The sequence below is a fragment of the Oncorhynchus masou genome, chromosome 22 (assembly GCF_036934945.1).
Source record: "Oncorhynchus masou masou isolate Uvic2021 chromosome 22, UVic_Omas_1.1, whole genome shotgun sequence".
In the NCBI taxonomy this organism is placed as follows: Eukaryota; Metazoa; Chordata; class Actinopteri; order Salmoniformes; family Salmonidae; genus Oncorhynchus; species Oncorhynchus masou.
The window spans coordinates 36,635,118-36,656,864 of NC_088233.1; the positions used below are offsets into that span (position 1 = coordinate 36,635,118).

Sequence of the window (21,747 nt, forward strand, 5' to 3'; positions counted from 1 at the left end):
GGGGCAGGATGGGAGGGAAGGAAAGCAGAGGTTTGGTGAAGGTGAGTCCTAAACTAGAACACAAAACCAAACTATCTTCAACTTGCAGAAAGTGCATAACATATACAGTAATTACGAATTACTACTGTACTACACTGCTATACAAATCACTGATGCAGATTATCATACATACAATCCTTATTAGTGGTTGATCTCTTATCTTTGCCATTCTGTGACTATTAGACTACTAGCACCAACCGGTTCAATTGATTAACCACAAGTAAGACGTTTCCAGACTTGACACGTTGGATGAGTGTAGGCATGTTTGGTAGTAGCAGCATATAGAGCAGTCATTAGTATGGCAGAAGGGAGAGGTTAAATAGCTACAGGACATTTCATCCTTCAAAAGGACCCACTTCAGCTATCTGCACCACAGATCAGACACGGAGAACAGGAAGAAAGAGTAGGAAAGAAAAGAACGGGGAAAAACACACTGATCTGTTAAGAGGCTTGATCAGTATGCAGAGTGAAGAGAAGAAGAGAGAGTGTGTGAGGGCGAGATAGAGAGACCGGGAGAACATTTAACTCCGATTGAGAGGGGGGGGGAAACCTTCCCCACCTCCTAAGGTATGCACCATCTTAATTGAGAAATGGCATGACGCCGCCACATATACGCAGAATTACTGATGAGGGCTTGCCAGGACACTAATGGGAAAGAGAGAGGGAGTGAGACAGAGGGAGAGCGAGAGAGAGACAGTGTGAGACATGGAAAGGGGATGGGAGAGTGAGGAAGAGAGAGCGGAGAAGAAAGAGCGATACAGGGAAAGCAAGAAGGTAAAGGAATACAGACTGAGGTGGATAGAGAGATTGAGGGCCTTGCAGCAACGGAGAAAGGAAAGGTGTGAAGGAACAATATTTATGTATTATTCCTAAATTATTATTCCACCAACTGAACAGGATCCTTATCCTGCACAAACACTGCTACGGCATGGCGGCTGCCTCTGTTGCTGCTTAGCCAATGTGCTTCCAGCTAATTGACCAGAGGGAGCCAGGTGGCGCCCTGACTCACAGCCCTCCCCGGGGACAGTCCCGACACAAGCCCCCCCTCCCCCCCATCACCTCCCCCTGTCGGCTCCTCTCCCCCCCCACCCACCCACAACACCCTGCAGCGTGCACTGGCACACAAATGAGCTCCCTGGTTGGGAGCTGGGTCTCCCCAGGGCCCCGGCCCCACTCCCCTCGCCCTGCGGCCTAAAACCTGGCCTGGCGATTGATGGCAGGGACGGCAAGAGATACACCAGGGGAGAGCAGAGGGAGGGAGGGGGGCAGGAGGGCTGAGTGGTTGAGGGGGTGAGATGGAGGTGCTTGGCTCCTCTAGGGGGCTAGCTCAAGGTGTGTTGCCATGGAAACACAGAGGGAGAGGAGGGAGAAACGGAGGCATTTTGAGCTTGACCCATGGTGGTGGGGCGGCAATGTGGGCTAGAGTATACACACACACACACACCTGCTGCAGAGCTGGAGGGGTCCCAAGAGCTCTCCACCTCTACTCTCCCTCTCAGACACACACAGAATGCTGCAATGCTGCGCTGATCCCTGGAGCTCCTAACACCCACACATAGACTCATGCGCCTTCACTCAATCTCTCTCTGACACAAACATCTTGTTTACACACAAACAAAATCTCCGTCTGCCAGTCATCACTATTCACTACTCTACTATCACCAGTTTAGTGACTCTGCTAGTGACTATCCCTCTCTATTCTTCTCTTCATTCCTCTCCCTCTCTCCTGGCCACGGCTCTGGTTCACACGTTTCCTATTATCTGTAGTAAATATTTCCGGAGCGCACTCTCCGGCGGCCAAGCGTGATGGAGTCTCCGGCTCCAGATATTTTTGGCAGACGTGGACAGCATATGGAGCTGACCGGCTTGGAATCTCCTATCAGATTACATAACAGTAGGATGCTGGATCTCTCCACCCAGTAGAAACCAACCTTCATGCAAACAGACAAACTCTCCTTCCAAAGCACACTAGATAATCACAGCTCTTCCCCCCTCTGACTCACTCTTATCATCTCCCCCTCCTCTCACCAACTCCCTCCATCAAAATAATTTTTAAAACTCTGCTATTCCTTGACACTAGGAGGTTCCTCAGAGGAGGAAGGGGAGGACCATACTCCTCAGTAAATTTCAGGAAAATGTAAATAGTGAAACATTAACTGTTTTGCAATGAAGGTCGACAGTAGCCACAACAGCACTGTAGGTTAGCACCTCCTCTGGATACATTGACTTCAATACAAAATCTAGAAGCCTCATGGTTCTCACACCTTCCATAGACTTACACAGTAATATTGACAACTTCTGGAGGACATATTTCAACCAATCAGAGCTCTTGCAGCATGAACAGACGTTGTCGACCCAATCAAAGGATCAAATAATTAATCTAGTTCTGAAAGCCTAAGCTGCAGCTAGCGAGAATTAACCTGGAATTAAAATATATTTTGGGGGTTGTATCATTTGATTTACATAACATGCCTACCACTTTGAAGATGCAAAATATTTTTTATTGTGAAACAAACAAGAAATAACACAAAAAATGGAAAAGTTGAGAGTACATAACTATTCACCCCTCAAAGTCAATACTTTGTCGAGTCACCTTTTGCAGCAATTACAGCTGCAAGTCTCTTGGGGTATGTCTCTATAAGCTTGGTACATCTAGCCACTGGGATTTTTGCCCGTTCTTCAAGGCAAAACTGGTCCAGCTCCTTCAAGAAGGATGGGTTCCGCTGGTGTACAGCATTCTTTAAGTCGTACCACAGATTCTCAATTGGATTGAGGTCTGGGCTTTGACTAGGCCATTCCAAGACATTTAAATGTTTCCCCTTAAACAACTCGAGTGTTGCTTCAGCAGTATAATTAGGGTCATTGTCCTGCCTGAAGGTGATTCTCCGCCTCAGTCTCAAATCTCTGGAAGACTGAAACAGGTTTCTCTCAAGAATTTCCCTGTATTTAGCACCATCCATAATTTCTTCAATTCTAACCAGTTTTCCAGTCCCTGCTGAGGAAAAACATCCCCACAGCATGATGCCACCACCACCATGCTTCACTGTGAGGATAGTGTTCTCGGGATGATGAAAGGTCTGGCGCCTAACCCAACACATAGCATTTTCCTTGATGGCCAAAAAGCTACATTTGAGTCTATTCTGACCTGAGTACCTTCTTCCATATGTTTGGGGAGTCTCCCACATACCTTTTGGCGAACACCAAATCTGTTTGCTTATTTGTTTCTTTAAGCAATGGCTTTTTTTCTGACCACTCTTCCGTAAAGCCCAGCTCTGTGGAGTGTACAGCTTAAAGTGGTCCTATGGACAGACACTCAAATCTCCGCTGTGGAGCTTTGCAGCTCCTTCAGGGTTATATTTGGTCTCTTTGTTGCACTCTGATGAATGCCCTCCTGGTCTGGTCCGTAAGGTTTGGTGGGCGGCCCTCTCTTGGCAGGTTTGTTGTGGTGCCCTATTCTTTCCATTTTTTTATAATGGATTTATTGGTGCTTCGTGGGATGTTCAAAGTTTCTTTCTTTTTTTATAACCCAACCCTGATCTGTACTTCTCCACAACTTTGTCCCTGACCTGTTTGGAGAGCTCCTTGGTCTTCATGGTGCCACTTGCTTGGTGGTGCCCCTTGCTTAGTGGTTTTGCATACTCTGGGGCCTTTCAGAACAGGTGTATATATACTGAGATCATGTGAGACTTAAATAAAGTCCACCTGTGTGCAACTAATTACGTGACTTCTGAAGGTAATTGATTGCCCCAGATCTTATATAGGGGCTTCATAGCAAAAGGGGTGAATAGTTATTTTTTTTCACTTCACCAATTTGGACTCTTTTGTGTATGTCCATTACATGAAATTCAAATAAAAATAAATTTAAATAACAAGTTGTAATGCAACAAAATAGGAAAACGCTAAGGGGGATGAATAATTTGCAAGGCACTGTAGTTTAACCACTTTTAAATGGAGGAGCAAGAGAGAGAGCAATATATTTTGTCTTTTTTTTCCCACTTTCACTTAGCTAGCAAATGCAGCTAGCTCGGTTAGCCTACTAAAAACACCCAGCTCAAACAGAGGGATGCTATGTTAGCTACTGTAGCTGGCTATGACAACACAACACTGGAACTCTTCCAAGTCAAGGTAAGCTTTTGGTTTATTAGTAAAACAGGGGCCCGCCTGTGTAACTGCTAAACTGCACTGCATGATTGTAGCGGGTTTACTAATATGTTAATTATATTAGCTATGTTGACTATGACATTACTTTAACTAATATGGTAACAACAACTTATGCTGTGTGTAACAGTTATGATATGAAGGTTTGGCATGGAAAGGTTGTTTTTGTTGGTTACAGACAGCTGATGTGTTGTTCACTGAAGTCCATAAGCAAAGAGAAAAGGTGAGAAGAGAAGAGCGGGTAGATACAAACAACTTGTTGCATTCCTTATCGTATGTGGCTATGAAAGTGAATGGTTTGTGTGTGATCAGGGCTGCATAAAAAAGAAGCAAACGGAACGAGACGAGGATAAACATTCCTGAATTAGTCCAATAGAAATGTATGCAACTGTTGGACTAATGATTACACCTTAGATCAGCTAAATGCAGGCAAGAGTGTGCAAGGCGATGTTTAATGTGTCACCGTCTGTCACCTCAAATCTTTCTCTCAACCTGTGTGCACCTATGTTGTAAACATTCATTCATAGGCTAGGTTGTATCAACGTCATGATGGGTACAGGGAAAATTTGAGTATCATGTAGTAGTCTAAACCTATCGATGTTACATTGAACAGGGTGAATGGAATATGAATGGCAGTCATCCAATATGCTGTAATAGAAATAAGGCCATACTCATAAAAAAAAATATCGTCCTCCCTCATCTTAAACGGCACCGACCACCACTGGTTGACACGCTTTTGGCTTGTGACCTAAAGACTGGTGTACTTGGGGAACAGTGGGAAAATGTCCACCATGATAGGTGCACAATGTCCGGGTCCCAAGGTTTTCCATTCTGATGGGGTCTGCTGACACACTGCAAGGTCAAATGGACCAAACTGCTCACTCTGAACTGCAGGACAGAAGCCATAGTACAACAGCCTCTGGGACTGGAATCCCTCATCTCAACCCCCCCCGCGTCTCTGGCAAGGTCCTCAATAATCCTGCTAGTCCTATTCTACTGAACTACTAACCTCTACTCTTTTTTTCCTCACACCAATCCCCCACCTCCAACCAATCACATCTCATCCCTCCTCCCCAACACCTGGGCTCCACCAATCAAGTTTAGGCAGTAGTCCCGTGCCCCCTGCCCAGCAGCCCTGGCCGCCCGCTGTCCATCCAGGCCTCTCTCCCTGGGAGAGCTGCTTCTCATTTCCCCCCCACACACACAGATAAAGAGGCAACACACAGAGAGACAGGCAGGACCCCCAGCCAACGCCAGAGAAATGGGAAATAATCAACTCAATAAGCCTGGAAGTGCTGCGTGCCCTCGGCTTACACCTAGCAGCCTATATGGTGACAAGATGATTATGTTTAGGGATCTTGAGAACACGCCAAAAATAATCACAGCCACATGAAAGAAAATAAACTGCAAATCAAAAAGTAAATTATATGTCAATTTAAATCTCAGGGTCGAAAAAATATATATATATACTTTTAAATGTACGTGCACAAGTCCAGTGAAATGCCTTTCATGATCCAAACCCAACAATCAATAATCTGTCAGGTTAAAGCGAGGGGGGAAATATGGAGATGATATTTTCAAATGTCAAACTTACACAATAACAACACCAGACAGCCCAGATGGATTGTTATGAGCGGGGAGTATAATGTATGCACAGATATTTGTGTTTTGAATGTTAATTGAATGCTCAGAAGTGCCCATGTGGGAATAGTTCTAATCAGTGCCCCAATAAAACTGCCATATGATAAGTCTTTATAAGTGCAAGTCACTCCCAGGGCCTCCATTTATTTCAAGTGGTGCTCTACATCTTCCCTCCTCTACCTCTTACTGACCCCATCCATATGTTTCCATATGCCTCTGTCTTTTAGCCCACATTATCTGCCCACAGCCTGTCCATAAAGGCTGCAGATAGACCACATTGATGAGACACTGACACACAGGCCCTACATAACACCTTAGTTATAATTAAAAGGTGCTATTTGGGAACATACACTGAATGTACGAAACATTAATTAACTCTTGAAGCTATGGGGGCGCTATTTCATTATTGGATAAAAAAACGTGCCCGTTTTAAGCGCAATAGTTTGTCTTTGGAAAGAAAACACTCTGACGTTTCCAAAACTGCAAAGATATTAACTGTGAGTGCCACAGAACTGATGCTATAGGCGAAACCAAGATGAAACTTCAAACAGGAAATGAGCAAAACTTTTGAAGCGCTGTTTTCCAATGTCTCCTTATATGGCTGTGAATGCGACGGGAATGAGCCCACAATTTCTGCCGTTTCCCCAAGGTGTCTGCAGCATTGTGACGTATTTGTAGGCATATCATTGGAAGATTGACCATAAGAGACCACATTTACCAGGTGTCCGCCCGGTGTCCTGCGTCGAAATTGGCGCGCAAACCTCAGCTGCAAGTATTTTTCCATGGAATTCAGAGAAGAAAGCAGGCTTCCACGAATGATATATCAATGAAGAGATATGTGAAAAACACCTTGAGGATTGATACTAAACAACGTTTGCCATGTTTCAGTCGATATTATGGAGTTAATTTGGATTTTTCCCCCCCAAATATTCGGTTTGTTTTGGCAGCCAAAAGTGATGTACAAAACGGAGCGATTTCTCCTACACAGAATCTTTCAGGAAAAACTGAACATTTACTATGGAACTGAGAGTCTCCTCATTGAAAACATCCGAAGTTCTTCAAAGGTAAATTATTTTATTTGAATGCTTTTCTGGTTTTTGTGAAAATGTTGCCCGCTAAATGCTACGCTAGCTATCAATACTCTTACACAAATGCTTGATTTGCTATGGTTCAAAAGCATATTTTGCAAATCTGAGATGACAGTGTTGTTAACAAAAGTCTAAGCTTGAGAGCAAATATATTTATTTCATTTCATTTGCGATTTTCATGAATAGTTAACATTGCGTTATGCTAATGAGCTTGAGGCTATAAATAGGATCCCGGATCCGGGATTGCTCGTCGCATGAAGTTAAGGACACCTGCTCTTTCCATGACAGACTGACCAGGTGAATCCAGGTGAAAGATATGATCCCTTTTTGATGTCCCTTGATAAATCCTCTTCAAACCAGTGTAGATGAAGAGGAGGAGACAGGTCAAAGAAGGATTGCTCAGCCTTGAGACATGGATGGTGTCCCGTTCAGACGTGTGTGTGTGCCATTCAGAGGGTGAACGGGCAAGACAAAATACTTAAGTGCCTTTGAATGGGGTATGGTTGTAGGTGCCAGGCGCACAGGTTTGAGTGTGTCAAGAACTGCAATGCTTCTGGGTCTTTCACGCTCAACAGTTTCCCATGTGTATGAAGAATGGTCCACCGCCCAAAGGACATCCAGCCAACTTGGAGTTAACTGGCCAGCTTCCCTGTGGAACGCTTTCGACACCTTGTCGAGTCCATGCCCTGACAAACTCAGGCTGTTCTGAGGGCGAAAGGGGAGGGGTGCAACTCAAAATTAGGAAGGTGTTCTTAAAGTTTGGTATACTCAGTGTACGTTCTAACTAACTGACATTATTAACTGGGTGGTTCGAGCCCTGAATGCTGATTGGCTGACAGCCGTGGTATATCAGACTGTATACCACGGGTAAGACAAAACATTTATTTTTACTGCTCTAATTATTTTGTTAACCAGTTTATAATAACAATAAGGCACCTCAGAGGTTTGTGGTATGTGGCCAATATACCACGGCTAAGGGCTGTATCCAGGCACTCCGCAATGAGTCATGCTTAAGAACAGCCCTTTGCCGTGGTATATTGGCCATATACCACCCCCCGTGCCTTATTGCTTAATTAACCGACAACCAACATCACTCTCTCCAGTGGAAGGCATTGTGACTCTGTGGTAGTTCCGACTGAGAGCAGCAACGCAAATCATCATAACCCATCCAACCAGGTTACCAAGTGCTTCAGTTCTGTATCTACAGCTAATCACCATGGCAACAACAGCTGACTGTAACCTGTAATCAAGGCTGGTGTGAATAATGTGTTCCTTTTTATACAGTTATCTGTGTGACTGGCGCTTTCTCTGGCTATTGCTGGCAAACACAGCTGTTTCTGAGATTGAGGGACAAGGTTTTCAAAACTGATCTGTGCCAAAACACTGCAAAACTAAGAATCTGTAATAAGGAGACAACTAAACCAAGTAAACGAAGGAAAATAGGATGGTTATTTTACTCATTGATATTGCTCATACAAAGTGCACTGCTGTCTAGCATACACCCGCTGATCTAACCTGCTCCCCACAGAATTCAAGGTGAAACTCCGCACTTATTCCTTGCTCAAGACTCAACTTTAATAGTTGCAACACACATACAGAATACATCTACACAAAACACACCCATCACAGATTGCTAATTGGGGTGATTGAAGATTATGTAGATCGTGTAATTAGGAGTGTTGTAAATGGTATAGGCTTCTGCCTGGCTGCTGCTGGCCTGTGTTTCTGGACAGCCCTGGTCTGAGAGAACCTTATTGAATCTGAGGCCTGGCTGCTGCTGGCCTGTGTTTCTGGACAGCCCTGGTCTGAGAAAGCCTTATTGAATCTGAGGCCTGTGTTTCTGGACAGCCCTGGTCTGAGAAAGCCTTATTGAATCTGAGGCCTGGCGCTGTGGGCTGCTAGAGAGTCAAGGCACCTGACCGGACTCACAACTAACACCACTGGTCATCAATCTTCACAAGGCGCTTTACTACCCTCACTAGCTGCAAGAGATGGTCTGTAGTAGTATAGTATTCAAACACATTTTGCACAAGGAGACACGCTGTTGATCATTAACATAGTGGTGATGGACCATCACTACACTGAATACAGCTTCTTCTGAGAGAAAGTTTCCCTGTTCCGACATGTCCTTCAACAGAACATATCACACACAACCAGGCCAACAATGCCACTGCACTGTGTGTATTGGTGTGTGTGTGTGTGTCCACACTTGTTCATTTCTGTGCTTTTATATGTGTATTTCTAATCCTACCATGCTGTGGTGCATGTGTGTGTGTGTTCATCTGTATACATGTGTGTATGCATGTGAATGCCTAATCCTACGCCCCTGGGTGCACTGGGGGGGTTTATCCACGGTAGATCTCCCAAATGCGGCTAAAAAGCAATCTCCATGAACCATTCCACAACAATTTCTCATTGTCATCTCTTCCCTAGGGGAGATGGCAGATTCCTGGGACTTAATTTCCTGTCCCCCACCCCCAGCCCAACTCTCAGCTGTGAGGGGAAATAATCACAAACAACAACCCCAACGACAGCAGATTTGAGCGATCACACAGATATGCAAAAGACATCCCAACCTACTTTGTAGCTAGCGATCGGCAGCCAGGATTGTGTGTGCCTGCCGCCCTGCTCTTCCCTTTGTGTTGTTCCTTTTTCATTAAAACACCAACTCAGTCTTTGGCCGGCTGGTTGTGAATTATCTGGCCGCCAAGGAGGGGGAGAAAGAATCTGAGCAAATATGAGAAAGCAGCAGGATGCTAATAATGCACCTCCTGCTGTTCAAGTTAACCTGCAAATGTGTCCATCTGTAGAGAGAGAGAGCGAGAGAGAGAGCGAGAGAGAGAGAGCGAGAGCGAGAGAGAGAAAGAGAGAGCGAGAGACAGAGAGACAGAGAGAGAGAGAGAGACAGAGAGAGAGAGACAGAGAGAGAGAGAGAGAGACAGAGAGAGAGACAGAGAGGACGTAGAGAAAAATAGAGCGGTAGAGGAGATACTATATACCAGGGGAAATCTGGGGGAAAATGGAGAAAGACAATTAAAGGAATTCTTTATTAAATGATTTTGGGGGGAGGGGCGAGTCAAACTGAGACCAAGGTCTCCTTTACAGATGCGCCATGAATTACATAGAGTACAGAAAAATACACACATCAAAATATAAATACAACATCCAAGCAGAATGTAATTATTAATTTAATTCCCATCCAGTACAATGCCTTGGCAACATTGATTCACTCATATCAATAAAGAGAGAACATATGAGTGATGTAGAGAGCTAGAGAGATGTAGAGAGCGAGAGAGATGTAGAGATGGTCTCTGGCTGAGTGCCTGCTCTGTGGCCATAATAGTGAGTGGAGCAGTAGGAGTGACCTTGGCTGTCCCGCCCCCTGCCCTGAGCCCAACTGTGTGCTGCCTCTGGATGTTCCACACTGGGCCAGGCGGCACCGAGCCAAGCCCAGCCAAACCCCACCACGCTGGGCTGTGCTCAGGCCCTCCATGCCCGGCCCACGGTAACACTCTACATCAGCACACCACTCACAGATAGACATCCCAGCACACACTAAACAGACACACACACCACAGACAGCGCATCCTTTCTTACACCCCAAAAAAGAGTGCATAAAAGTACTGCAGCTCTAATGAAGACACTGATCATTTGTAGGTCGTGCGTGTGAACCTCTGCCAGAAGCATCAACTGTTTACAACCCTCCCTCTGTCTCTTCACGAAGCGTGTATGTCGGCTGGTGTGTGTTCGCAGACTCTACTGTTAGGTTTTGGAGGGAAAGGGGAGGAAAAAAGTCAAACGGAACCAAGTCCAGACGATAGAACAAGACGACTTGTTGGAAAACAAAATCCATATTTCAAATGTAATTGGTCACCCTGATCTCTACTCTCTGTCCCCCATAGCTCTGATATATTTTATGATGTGAGAGAGGAACTCAACTCACAACTCCTATCAATTGGAGATCATACTGGGAACAGTGCCGGAAAGGAAATTGCTGCCAATCACGGCTCCTACATGTGAGGGCATATCGGTGTGTGAGACTGAAATAATTCTACAGCAATTCAAAGGAATCAGAGCACAAATACCTGTAGAGCATGGTGGAAAACCGGTGTGATCAGTGTGACCAGAGCCAAGAGAGCTCTGTAATACCAGGAAGAGAAGCGTTCGTTTCTCCGAAATAAAACCACAAATGGCTGTCCCTCCTACAGTGCAGAGCACTTTGCTCCCAACAATTTGATGTCAGAGAAAGGATGAACATTTTTACATTCACATTTAAGTCATTTAGCAAACGTTCTTTTCCAGAGCGACTGACTTAGTGCATTCATCTTAAGATAGCTAGGTAAGACAACCATATCAGTCATAGTAGGTACATTTTTCCTCAAAAAAGTAGTAGGAAAAGACAAGTGTATTCAGGATGCTCTTAAATGCCCTTCTCCTCTGGAACTCATTCTCCCAGAATTCTTAACTCTACTTTGTTTGTGAGTTAGGGTAGAAGCAGAGTCTTTTAAAAGCGTCTCGTTGTGAGCATGATTCCCAAATGATTCTGGGATTCCGCACTGAGAGGGGCAGAAAGAATTCAAGCCTAACTAGCAGCAGTGTGGAGCGGAGTGCAGGACAGAACAGAACATAGGCAATCAGTCTGCAGAGGCACCAGAGTTCACACTGGCCACAGGGTGAGACTGCACCAGTGATACACACAGCTTACCACTCAGCCCCCAAGCCCTGCCTGCCTGCCTCACCCGGCACTGTGTACTAACGACACCACTTAGCAGCCAGTGGAGCACCTAACCAGGGCTGTTTGAAGGTTATCTGTGGTCTAAAGCAACACACTAATATTAATATCAGTGTGTCAAGGATGCAAGTTATTAAAGATGACTGAGCATTATGAGGTCATGTGGAGGGAGACCCTCCCTTGGGGGTGACATCAAACAAGATGTTCATAGACCCCTGTCAAGATAAATCAATATTAATGCACACACATCCACAACAAAGGAGTGGATGTCAGCACCCCCATTTAGAGGGCTTTTTCATCTGAACTTTGCCTCCCTCTTTCTCTCCCCCCCCCCCATAGAAGGAGGGAGGAGGCAGAGGAGGAGGGGGGAAGAGGCTGTTTATCCCCTAAGCAAGCTCATGTGTCTCAGGCCCTCAGTCAAATCAAAGGCTCTCCCGCCATGCCAGGGCTAATGTGGTGTCACCTACACACTGAGGCTGACAACCAGGTAGATGTAGGGAGGCAGTAGGTGGAGGGGCTACTATTCCTCATCCTCCTACTTCCTCTCTGTACCTGACTGTCGGACGAGTCTGTCTGGGTCTATGTCTCCAGAGCTGCACAGTGACTGCAGACAGGGAGAGTAAAGGCGTCTGCATGCTTCCCAGCCAAAAGTATTCAAAAATGACGCCATTTTGTGACAAAGATCTCCTTTGCAAAAATGTTTAAAAAATCTACGACAGATTTCTTGAGTTCTCTGAGATTAATTCTGACTAGTTTGAGGAAGTGTATACTGGCTACGGCATCTCAAAGTGGACAAACAGTACTATTGTTATTGTTTTTCAAGCAAAGGTCTTTTAAGAGAGTATGTGGGCACACTCGTTCGGTTTGCCTGGCGGAGTTCGGCGAGGCGCCAGCCCAACTAAAGCATGTGGACGCCTTAAGTGGATGGAAAATGTCAGAGGGGGGATTTGGAGTCTTTTCCTTAGACTCTAAGAGAATCAAAGTTTCACAGGCACAAAATCCCATCTGAATGCCTCCATTCTGTTCTGGTGGACTCTGTGAAAGAAGTGAAAGAAGTTCCGAGAAGAATACCTAGATCACACTTACCATGAACTTCTGATGACCTTGCAAGTGAAGGAATTAACAACTTCACTGGTACAAATACAGTAGTGACAGAAAGGACCTGTCTACAAATATGTCTTTAGTGTGCCCGTCCAACAGCGTATGCAATTTATAAATTGCACACGTTAACATACATTACACACACATGACCACAAACACATTATGCAGAGATAACAGCTGGAGCTGCAGTCAACGTGAGGGCAGAGGGGGAGCCTGTGCATAATATCATTGTTGTTTTGTTCTCTCTTCCCTCCCTCTCAGTCCCTCATCAAAATAACATCTGTTTGCAGCATACAGACACCTGACAGGCAGCTGATGTCGCCCCCTGCTCCACTTCTCAAAATCATAAAATCAGCCAAAAAACTGGCCAGCGTGTGTGTGTGTGTGTGTGTGTGAATCGGAGTGTGTGTGTGTGGCGGAGCACATCTGGGTGCAGAGCGCTCATCCTCATCCAGATGTGTGCTTCCACGCTCTGCAGCCTAACGCACACCTGGACACCGTCAGCAGCCAGACACAACGAAGGGGGGGGGACCTCCCTCCAAAACAACAACAAAATACTCAACACACACAATTAGCCAAATACATGTCAGAGGAGCTTTGTATTTCCATGGACATGGACGGTGCCCATTTAAGGTAATAAATAGATATTGTGTGTGTGGGTTGGTTGAGATGGTGGTTTTCTGCAAGGTACAGTATGTGATAGGATACAGCCCTGGCTCCCTCTCTCTCTCTGCATTGTTGGGTGAGGTGAGGTGGGACTCAAGAGGGAGGGATGGCTGATCTCCGTGTAGTCACTAACGGCTGCCTCCCTGTGCTCTGTGCTTGCCCCTCTCCAATCCCCCACACACAGCAGCCCCAGCCTAATCCCCCATGATACACCTGGGCACTTTTAGAACCACAGAGACCCACGCTGCAGCTAGAGGCTAGCACACATACGGACATCCAGATGCTGAGTGTAATTAACTTACCTACCTGTGTGTGTGTGTGTGTGTGTGTGTGTGTGTGTGTGTGTGTGTGTGTGTGTGTGTGTGTGTGTGTGTGTGTGTGTGTGTGTGTGTGTCTGTGTGTGTGCGTACATACATGTTTGATCTGTTGGAGATCTCAGTATCTCACTATCCTGCAGAAAACAAAAGCAGAATAAGTTTCCTTCAGCCCACATCAGGCACACACACACACACACACACACACACACACACTGGCACACAGAGATTGCAGGCAGCCCTTGCAGAGTGCGAGAGTGAGATCAGGGATGGATACCTGCTGTGGCACAGAGGAGGCAGTTCTGGGCTAGGCTATGCCCAGGGTTTTAATGACTTAATTGAGGTAATTATTTGGATAAGAAGTCCAATCACCTGGTTCTTTTCCTGAAGGTCCTCATCAGGATCTAATTAAAGAGCTGGTCCCAGTATGAGCCCTCACTGCCAACCAGGCCTGATGAGTCAGAACAGAATTCAGGCTTAAAACTGAATGTGGTATAACAGGTAGGTAAAAACAACGCAGCTCAGGGACCGACTCCCTTCCGCATCACCTCTCTGTGACCTCTGCCTCTCCCTCGTCATCTACACCATCTCTGATTTCATTCCTGCTGTCAATCTCCAATTCACTCAGTCCATCTGCAGTACCTCATTCATTCATCTCTCCATCACGCTCTCTCTCACAGTCCCTCTATGGATTCCTTTCTCTTCTCCAGCTCCATCCTTTTCCCCTACCTTCTTCAAGCCTCCTCCCTCCCTCCCTCCCTCTTGGTAGTGGAGCCAGGGTGCGTGTGGAGAGGATGCTCTCCTCTCCTGCAGGAGCGCTGCTGTGCTGTTTTAATTGCGACAGCATCCTCATGAGTTAGCAGAGCACGGGGCGTGTCAACACCTCCACAGAGTGTTCAAGGGTAACCAACGGGGGTGCAGAGTCCCCACGTCCTCTCCACCCCCCCGAAGCTGAATCCTGAAACAGGCACCAAGAGAGCACCCATCAAAATCCCACTCCTCACATCTCATTAATCAGCTGCCAACATCAAACAACAACTCTCCCCACTTCCCGGGGGCCACCGGGCCGCCTGCCTGCCTCCCTGCATAGCTGTTTGGACGGTTGTGTGTTGGCAGCTCTGTTGTGTGCCATTTGTTGGGTGTGTTGTGTCTGCAGGACGAATGTGTTACAGGACAGTATGTGTTTGCGTCATTTATGCTATTTGCATAATCAGACTACAAAACACGTCTGAGAGCCTGAGAAACTTTATTAAAGCATATTGATAATCTTTTGTGACACTGAAATCTGACTCCACACGCAGCCACCACACACTCAATAAACCTCTAACTCACTGCCCCACACACACAATCACACAGAGAGACCAACACAGACAGTGTCTACCACCAAATTCTACTTGTGTGATGAATAGCTAGGAATGCACTTCCTTAATGACAGCAACACATCGAGTGTGAGACAGCGAGAGAGAGACAAGAGAGAGAGAGAGAGAGAGAGAGAGAGAGAGAGAGAGAGCGCTCTGACAGCCCACTCACATACCAGGGCCCCAGTAAGCGAGGGGCCATGCCATCTCAGTCTCTGCACTGGGCCTCATGGTGCTGGGAGCTCATGGGAATGGAGACCTCATTAACAGGTATACAGTAGCCAATGGGTAGATAGAGAAGATGCTAACGAACATACTAAACAGAGGAGACTCCACCACAAATCTGCCCGCCTGTCAGTAGTGCTTCCCTCCACAGCAGTGATAGTTAGGCCCAACTAATGTGTTACTTACCTGCAAACAACTAAAATCCTTAGACATTTTAGATTAGTTAAGATTTCTAATATAAATTGCTTTATTTCATGGGGATATTATAGAAACAAACAACCATGTCTTAATATCGGGTACATCAGCAACAGCAGCAGCCCCTACTGCAGCCAGAGTCAGTGGTCCAGCCTCAGCCGGGTCAACTCCTCTCCCACCCAGTCCATTGTCCTGATAGCCATTGACTTAGAGAGTAGAGTACACAGGGTTTCCATGGCCGCCCAGCAGGGTCTGTTCCCTGAGGTCCAGCCATGCAGTTGCAGTGGTTGTCGGAGCCTCCCTCCCTCCACGTGCACAGTCCAGCAGAGTCCAGCACAGTGAGAGAAGAGCTCAGGAGCTGGGCTGTCTTCCTGTGGAGCCACGGCGGTAATGGCAACCAGACACTGAGCACAGAGAGAGGCCTGCCTGCCAGCGCAGAGGAAGTACCAGCGCCACCCGTAACCTGATCTCTGCCCACAGCTGTCCAAACACCAGGGGGAGAGAGGGAACGAGATGGAGAAACAGAGGGATGGAGGAAGGGGGTGAGGGGTGAGGGAGGGGGCCCCTGGGGGCCTAGGGCAGGCTGGCGCTCCCCACAGTGAGGGGTACATTCTTTCAGCTCCTCTCGGTTCTCCCCCACCCCCTCTCCCCTGACACTCTCACCCCCTCCATCTCCTCCTCCTCCTGCCACAGTCTGCTCCAGGAGATGGGCCAATCAGCGGGGCATTTTGGAGATGGTTGGAGTGGAGGAGCACAGCACAGAGTCAGTGTAAGTGTTTTTGTGCGTATGTGTGTGTGCCAATGCTCAGTGCTCTGCTCTTATCTGGCCTCTGTAGATTGTGCGGGTACGTGTGTGCCCATGTGAGCGGGGTTGTTGGTGTGTGTGTTTATCCCTCTGTGTTTGTGGGGGGCTGAGCTCTAATCTGGCTCCTGTATGCCCATGTCAGTGTGTGCTCTCTACTCTCTGCTCACTCTCCTGGGGATGGTGACAGTAAAGTCTCTTTAATCCCTGCCAGGCCCGGCTCGACAACACACCTCCCACAGCATGCTATTAAGGTCCGTACACACGCACACAGACACTTACAGGTCACAGTCAATGACACACATCTCTAAGCCACGACCACGCACCACCTTGGTGAGGGCTGCCTGTCACACCTGAGCTAATCCACCAGCTCTGGTGCTACGAGGGAAGAGGGGACAAACCGTCTCAGCCGCCAGGTGAGGGTGCCCTCTGCCTCCTTACTCAACTCTTCCACACCTACACAGAGGTAATGCCTGATTAAAATAACCATGATCAGGCATTGGGCCTCACTGTCTGCCAGTCGGACAGCTTCCTGACCATGGCAGTAGCGATATCCTGATCATCTGCGCTCCCAGCCACATGGATAGGGGCCTGCCACACTATACTGCCTCATACAAGTAGCACCACAGTACAGAACATAGACTCGCACAGGCCCCAAATGCACAGTAGAGAGGCCCATCACAAAAGGACAGCAATTTCTCCTTTCCATCCTCCTGCTCTCTCTCTGGTTCTCTCTTCTCTTCCCACGTCTCTCCATAGATAAGCACACTATCCTCAGACAGACAGACTGAATCCAGAGGGGAGAGGAGACAGAGCATGTTCAAATGAACAGAGCAAAAGAGAAATAAATCCTAATAACTACCCCCCTCGCCCCCTCATCCCTCAAAAACACAAAATGGGGAAAAGCTGGGAAAAGGGCCTGTGCTGTTTCTGGATTAAAGCAGAAGGGGGAGGGGTATAGGAGGAGGGGGTGGACACGGGGAGGGCTCATGAAGAAACGAAGCGGGAAGTCACATCTAAGCCCCAACACTCCTCCAAACACTCCTCCGAAGAGAGGGATTTACTCTCCCAGGGAGGTAGAGAGATGGAGGGAAGCTGGAGAAGAAGGGAGGCAGGGGGAGAAAAACTGCAGGGGGAGAAAAACTGCAGAGGGAGAAAGACAGAATGGACTGAGAAAATGGAGGACGCCATTAAGAAAGAGGGAAGCTGTGGAAAACAAGTAATTTGTCAGATGCTATGAACTGCTCTCCATTCTCTAGGTTGGGTTAGGGTCCTATGAAGGCCAGACCACTTGCTTCAGGCCAATATTTCTCTGAGGCAGGAATTAAACTCCCCGCACTACATAATCTGTCTGCACTGTTTCCAAGCACATATACTGGACTGCCAGCCCCTAAACGACAGGAATGGAGCTCTAGAATGTCTTGAACCAGAGGAATGGAGCTCTAGAATGTATTGAACCAGAGGAATGGAGCTTTAGCATGTCTTATACCAGAGGAATGGAGCTCTAGAATGTCTTGAACCAGAGGAATGGAGCTCTAGAATGTCTTGAACCAGAGGAATGGAGCTCTAGAATGTCTTGAACCAGAGGAATGGAGCTCTAGCATGTCTTGAACCAGAGGAATGGAGCTCTAGAATGTCTTGAACCAGAGGAATGGGGCTCTAGAATGTCTTGAACCAGAGGAATGGGGCTCTAGAATGTCTTGAAACAGAGGAATGGAGTTCTAGAATGTTTTAAACAAGAGGAGTGGAGTTCTAGCTTGTCTCCACAGTTGAGGAGACCAATAGAATGGGGCTGTGGGTGGAATGGCTCAAGTCCACCATTATGGAGACCAGGTCTGTGTGCTGTCAAATCCATGTCCTCATCTCCTCCCTTTCTCCTCCATCCCTCCCTTAGTAGGGCTGTATGCCCACACTGGTGATCAGCGTGTGTCGTTCCCCCCCCTCCCCCAGCTGGACAGAGCCTTTCCCTACGAATAAAAAGGCTCTCGTCAGCCCTTCGATTGGTCTGCCTGTCCTGCCGGGCGGCGTGCAGAGACCAGGAGGGGAGGGGCCACAGAGTGGCAGGGCCAACTGCGTCCAGGGAGGCCGAGCCTCATTCATCCACAGGACAGGACGCTGGCACCACCCGTACGCTTTCATCAGGATCTGAGATGCCGATACACACACAAAGTACACAATACTAACGCATGCATGCACGCACACACACACAACCTCCCCACAGCAACAACAAAAGGAGGGTACTCTCACCAGGGTTAGTATTCTTGTGGTGCTGCAGCTTCAGAATAGACTAGAGACATGTGTGCATGGTTTGTTTATGAGGCGAGCTCCAGTGTCATTGTTCTGTTTTCATGGGTGAGGGCATGTGTGCGTGACAGAAGTCCCCCATGCCCAGCCCACAGAGCCCCACTGACTCCAGCCTCCTCAGCAAGCCCCAGTCCCCCATGACGAGAGCCTGTCAGTGTGTGACTGGGAATATGTGTGTGTGCCTGTGTGTCAATGTACAAGAGAATACTTCACACACGAAAACAAAACCAAATCTGACAAGACAATATAATGTGAGCAGCATCTGTTTGCTATGCGTCACACTCCTTGCATGTGGCTGTGCTCGCTGCTGTTCCTCTCCCCCCAGTGATCCACAGAGACGGCTCTGTGGATCACTGCTGTACCACTGAGCTGTGACGAAGACCGGGTTCAACACTGACCATTGGACCTTAATGGCTGGAGAGGACAGGAGAGGTATTGTAGAGAACTTGTTAACTCTAAAATCATCAGTTACCCCAGGATATAACCCACATGACCATTCTAAAGCCTGTAGTAATACAGAACAGCAAAAGACTTTCTCCTGTCCTACATTGCACCTGCAACCCCCCCCCCCCCATATGGCTGTTGATCCTCTGTAAACAAACGATTAGCCACCAACTACCCTTCCAACCCTCCACCCCCAGGCCTGCCCCCCTCTAGCCCAAATCTGGGGGTGGTGTCCTGGGTTTGGCTTGGTTCTTTGGGGCTTGACCGTCCTGTGCTCCCAGGGCTGCTGGGAAAGTTTGGCCTGGGTGACAGCTGTGTTGGGCCCCTCCCAGCCCTCGGCCTTGGCCCGGTGGGGGCTCTGATGTACTCCATTCGGGCCCGGGAGCCGCTTTTAAATCTACCAGCGGGGCTCCGCAGCTGCTGTAAAATAGCCCAAAAACGTCTGCCCACACGCTCAACTCCTAGTAACCCGTTCAGCACTGCCTGTCTGCACCCCCTGCCTCTTCTCTTTCACCCTCTTTATTTTTCATTGGTGCCCATTCAGTCATTCTCCTCTGCTTTTCATGTTCTCTCCTTCTGTTTTCCTACAGAATGTCAGCCAATGCAACATAGCTACCAGATCAGCAGTCTGCCAGCTACTAATAACATCAAAGCTGATTCTAACCCACAACACAACATTTTCATGGTTGGTTTATTACGGTTATTTCTCTGCTTCCCTTCTGACCAGAATGGACCCCTGTACGTGATCAGACAGGAGAGATCAGTGGGAGAATGTCAGAGGTAGATGACTCCCCCTGGATACCCCCCATCCCCCGTTCTTTACACCCACCAGGGCCACAGCCAACTGCTGACCACTGCACCTCTCCACCCCTCATTAAAATTCCAGGTCAAATCACCCACTAAGAAGGTTTACGGAAAGGGGAGGGACAGGCAGAGAAAGGGAGGGTGGGGACGAAGGGAAACAAGAAAGAGGGCCAAAAATAGGTAGAGAGAGAGGGAGAGTTGGTGATGCTTTGCTCTATCTTTCCCAGTGGTGTAGTGGAGGGTATACACATGCATACCTGGCAGAATTACATGATTATTTGCATCAATCTAGTGGCCATTTGTTTTGCAAACTCATGTGCTACAGAAATACCACTAACCAAACAATAGTGCTAGGTTCCTGCACACCTAAATTCAAGGGTAACCACACTCAAAAATCTAATATATATATATTTATATATTTTAAATGGTCTCCTGATGTGGTTTAAGCATTGTTGTGGACTATTACAAAAGTGTGCCAGGGCAAAAACATGGAAAAAATGGGAAAAATCTGAAACCTGTGAATTTCTGACTCGTGTATCTATTTCAATAGTAGTCTTACTATTAGCCTACTTGCAAAGTACAGCTTGGGTTGGCCTGACTGTGAAAGGCCAATATGGGATTTATCATTTAGGTCATTCAGAGTATATGTCACTGTTTTTCATAGAATTGTTCATACAGGGCACCTTTCCGTCACCGGGCAGGCAGTTTGGGAAAATGTTGCCAAAATTACAATATACCCATTTCTCCTGGCACCAGTACACCACTGGCCTTTCCTAAAATGGTGGCGTGTGTTGGCAGCGGCCTGGCACAGCAGAGTTTAATTCAGCCCTTTATGACTCACACGACTCTTCCCAAACTGCCCAGCTGTCACTCACAGAGTCCATCACTTGCCCTCCCCACTTAAACAGTACATGCATATACATACACAAAAATTCACTATCATGCCCATACATGCACACACACTGACAGCTGCATAGCAATGTCACCTGATAACAGTCACCCTCCCACCATAAAAACATCCATATCTGTTTTACCATCAGTCTTAATGCCATGTATGTTTTATGGTATTTGTAAGTGCTTTAATAATTGTTCTAATATATCCTTCATGCAAAAGAATCTCTAATTAGTGCTTCGTAACAGAGTCACAGCCAGTTAACATATATTTTGGGGGAAATATGCAAAGCAGCATAACATGCGGTTCAGTTATTATCCATTATGTAACATATCATCTGATAATGTACTTAGTTGACTATATCAACACCACGTTTGGTATCATTTGATGATAAAATATTACATGAAAATACAGATAACCCAAAGAGATTTTTCGGTAACGAAGTAACATGGTAACAGAGTAACATGGTAATGGAGTAACATGGTAATGGAGTAACATGGTAACAGAGTAACATGGTAACAGAGTAACATGGTAACATAACTGAGTGGTGACAGAGTTAAATGGTAACGGAGTAACATGGTAACAGAGTAACATGGTAACAGAGTAACATGGTAACATGGTAATGGAGTAACAAGGTAACAGAGTAACATGGCAACAGAGTAACATGGTAACAGAGTAACATGGCAACAGAGTAACATGGTAACAGAGTAACATGGCAACAGAGTAACATGGTAACAGAGTAACATGGTAACAGAGTAACATGGTAACGGAGTAACATGGTAACAGATTAACATGGTAACATGGTAATGCAGTAACAAGGTAACAGAGTAAGATGGTAACAGAGTAACATGGCAACAGAGTAACATGGCAACAGAGACATGGTAACAGAGTAACATGGTAACAGAGTAACATGGTAACAGAGTAACATGGTAACAGAGTAACATGGTAACAGAGTAACATGGTAACAGAGTAACATGGTAACAG

General features: G+C 46.8%; 1 protein-coding gene across 2 annotated transcripts in view; it reads right to left on the reverse strand.

Moving 5' to 3' along the window:
• The window catches only part of LOC135509424 (zinc finger protein 423-like), a 154,993-nt gene that overhangs the window by 19,767 nt on the left and 113,479 nt on the right, over positions 1-21,747 (reverse strand). Inside the window, exon 6 of one of the 2 annotated variants that reach the window (XM_064930073.1) lies at positions 14,577-14,697. The exons of the other annotated variant lie outside the window; for it this stretch is intronic. Coding sequence (XP_064786145.1) covers positions 14,636-14,697 — 62 coding nt within the window. The 3' untranslated portion in view covers positions 14,577-14,635. Of the gene's footprint in view, positions 1-14,576; positions 14,698-21,747 lie in introns of those variants that run through there. 2 annotated transcript variants of the gene reach the window in all.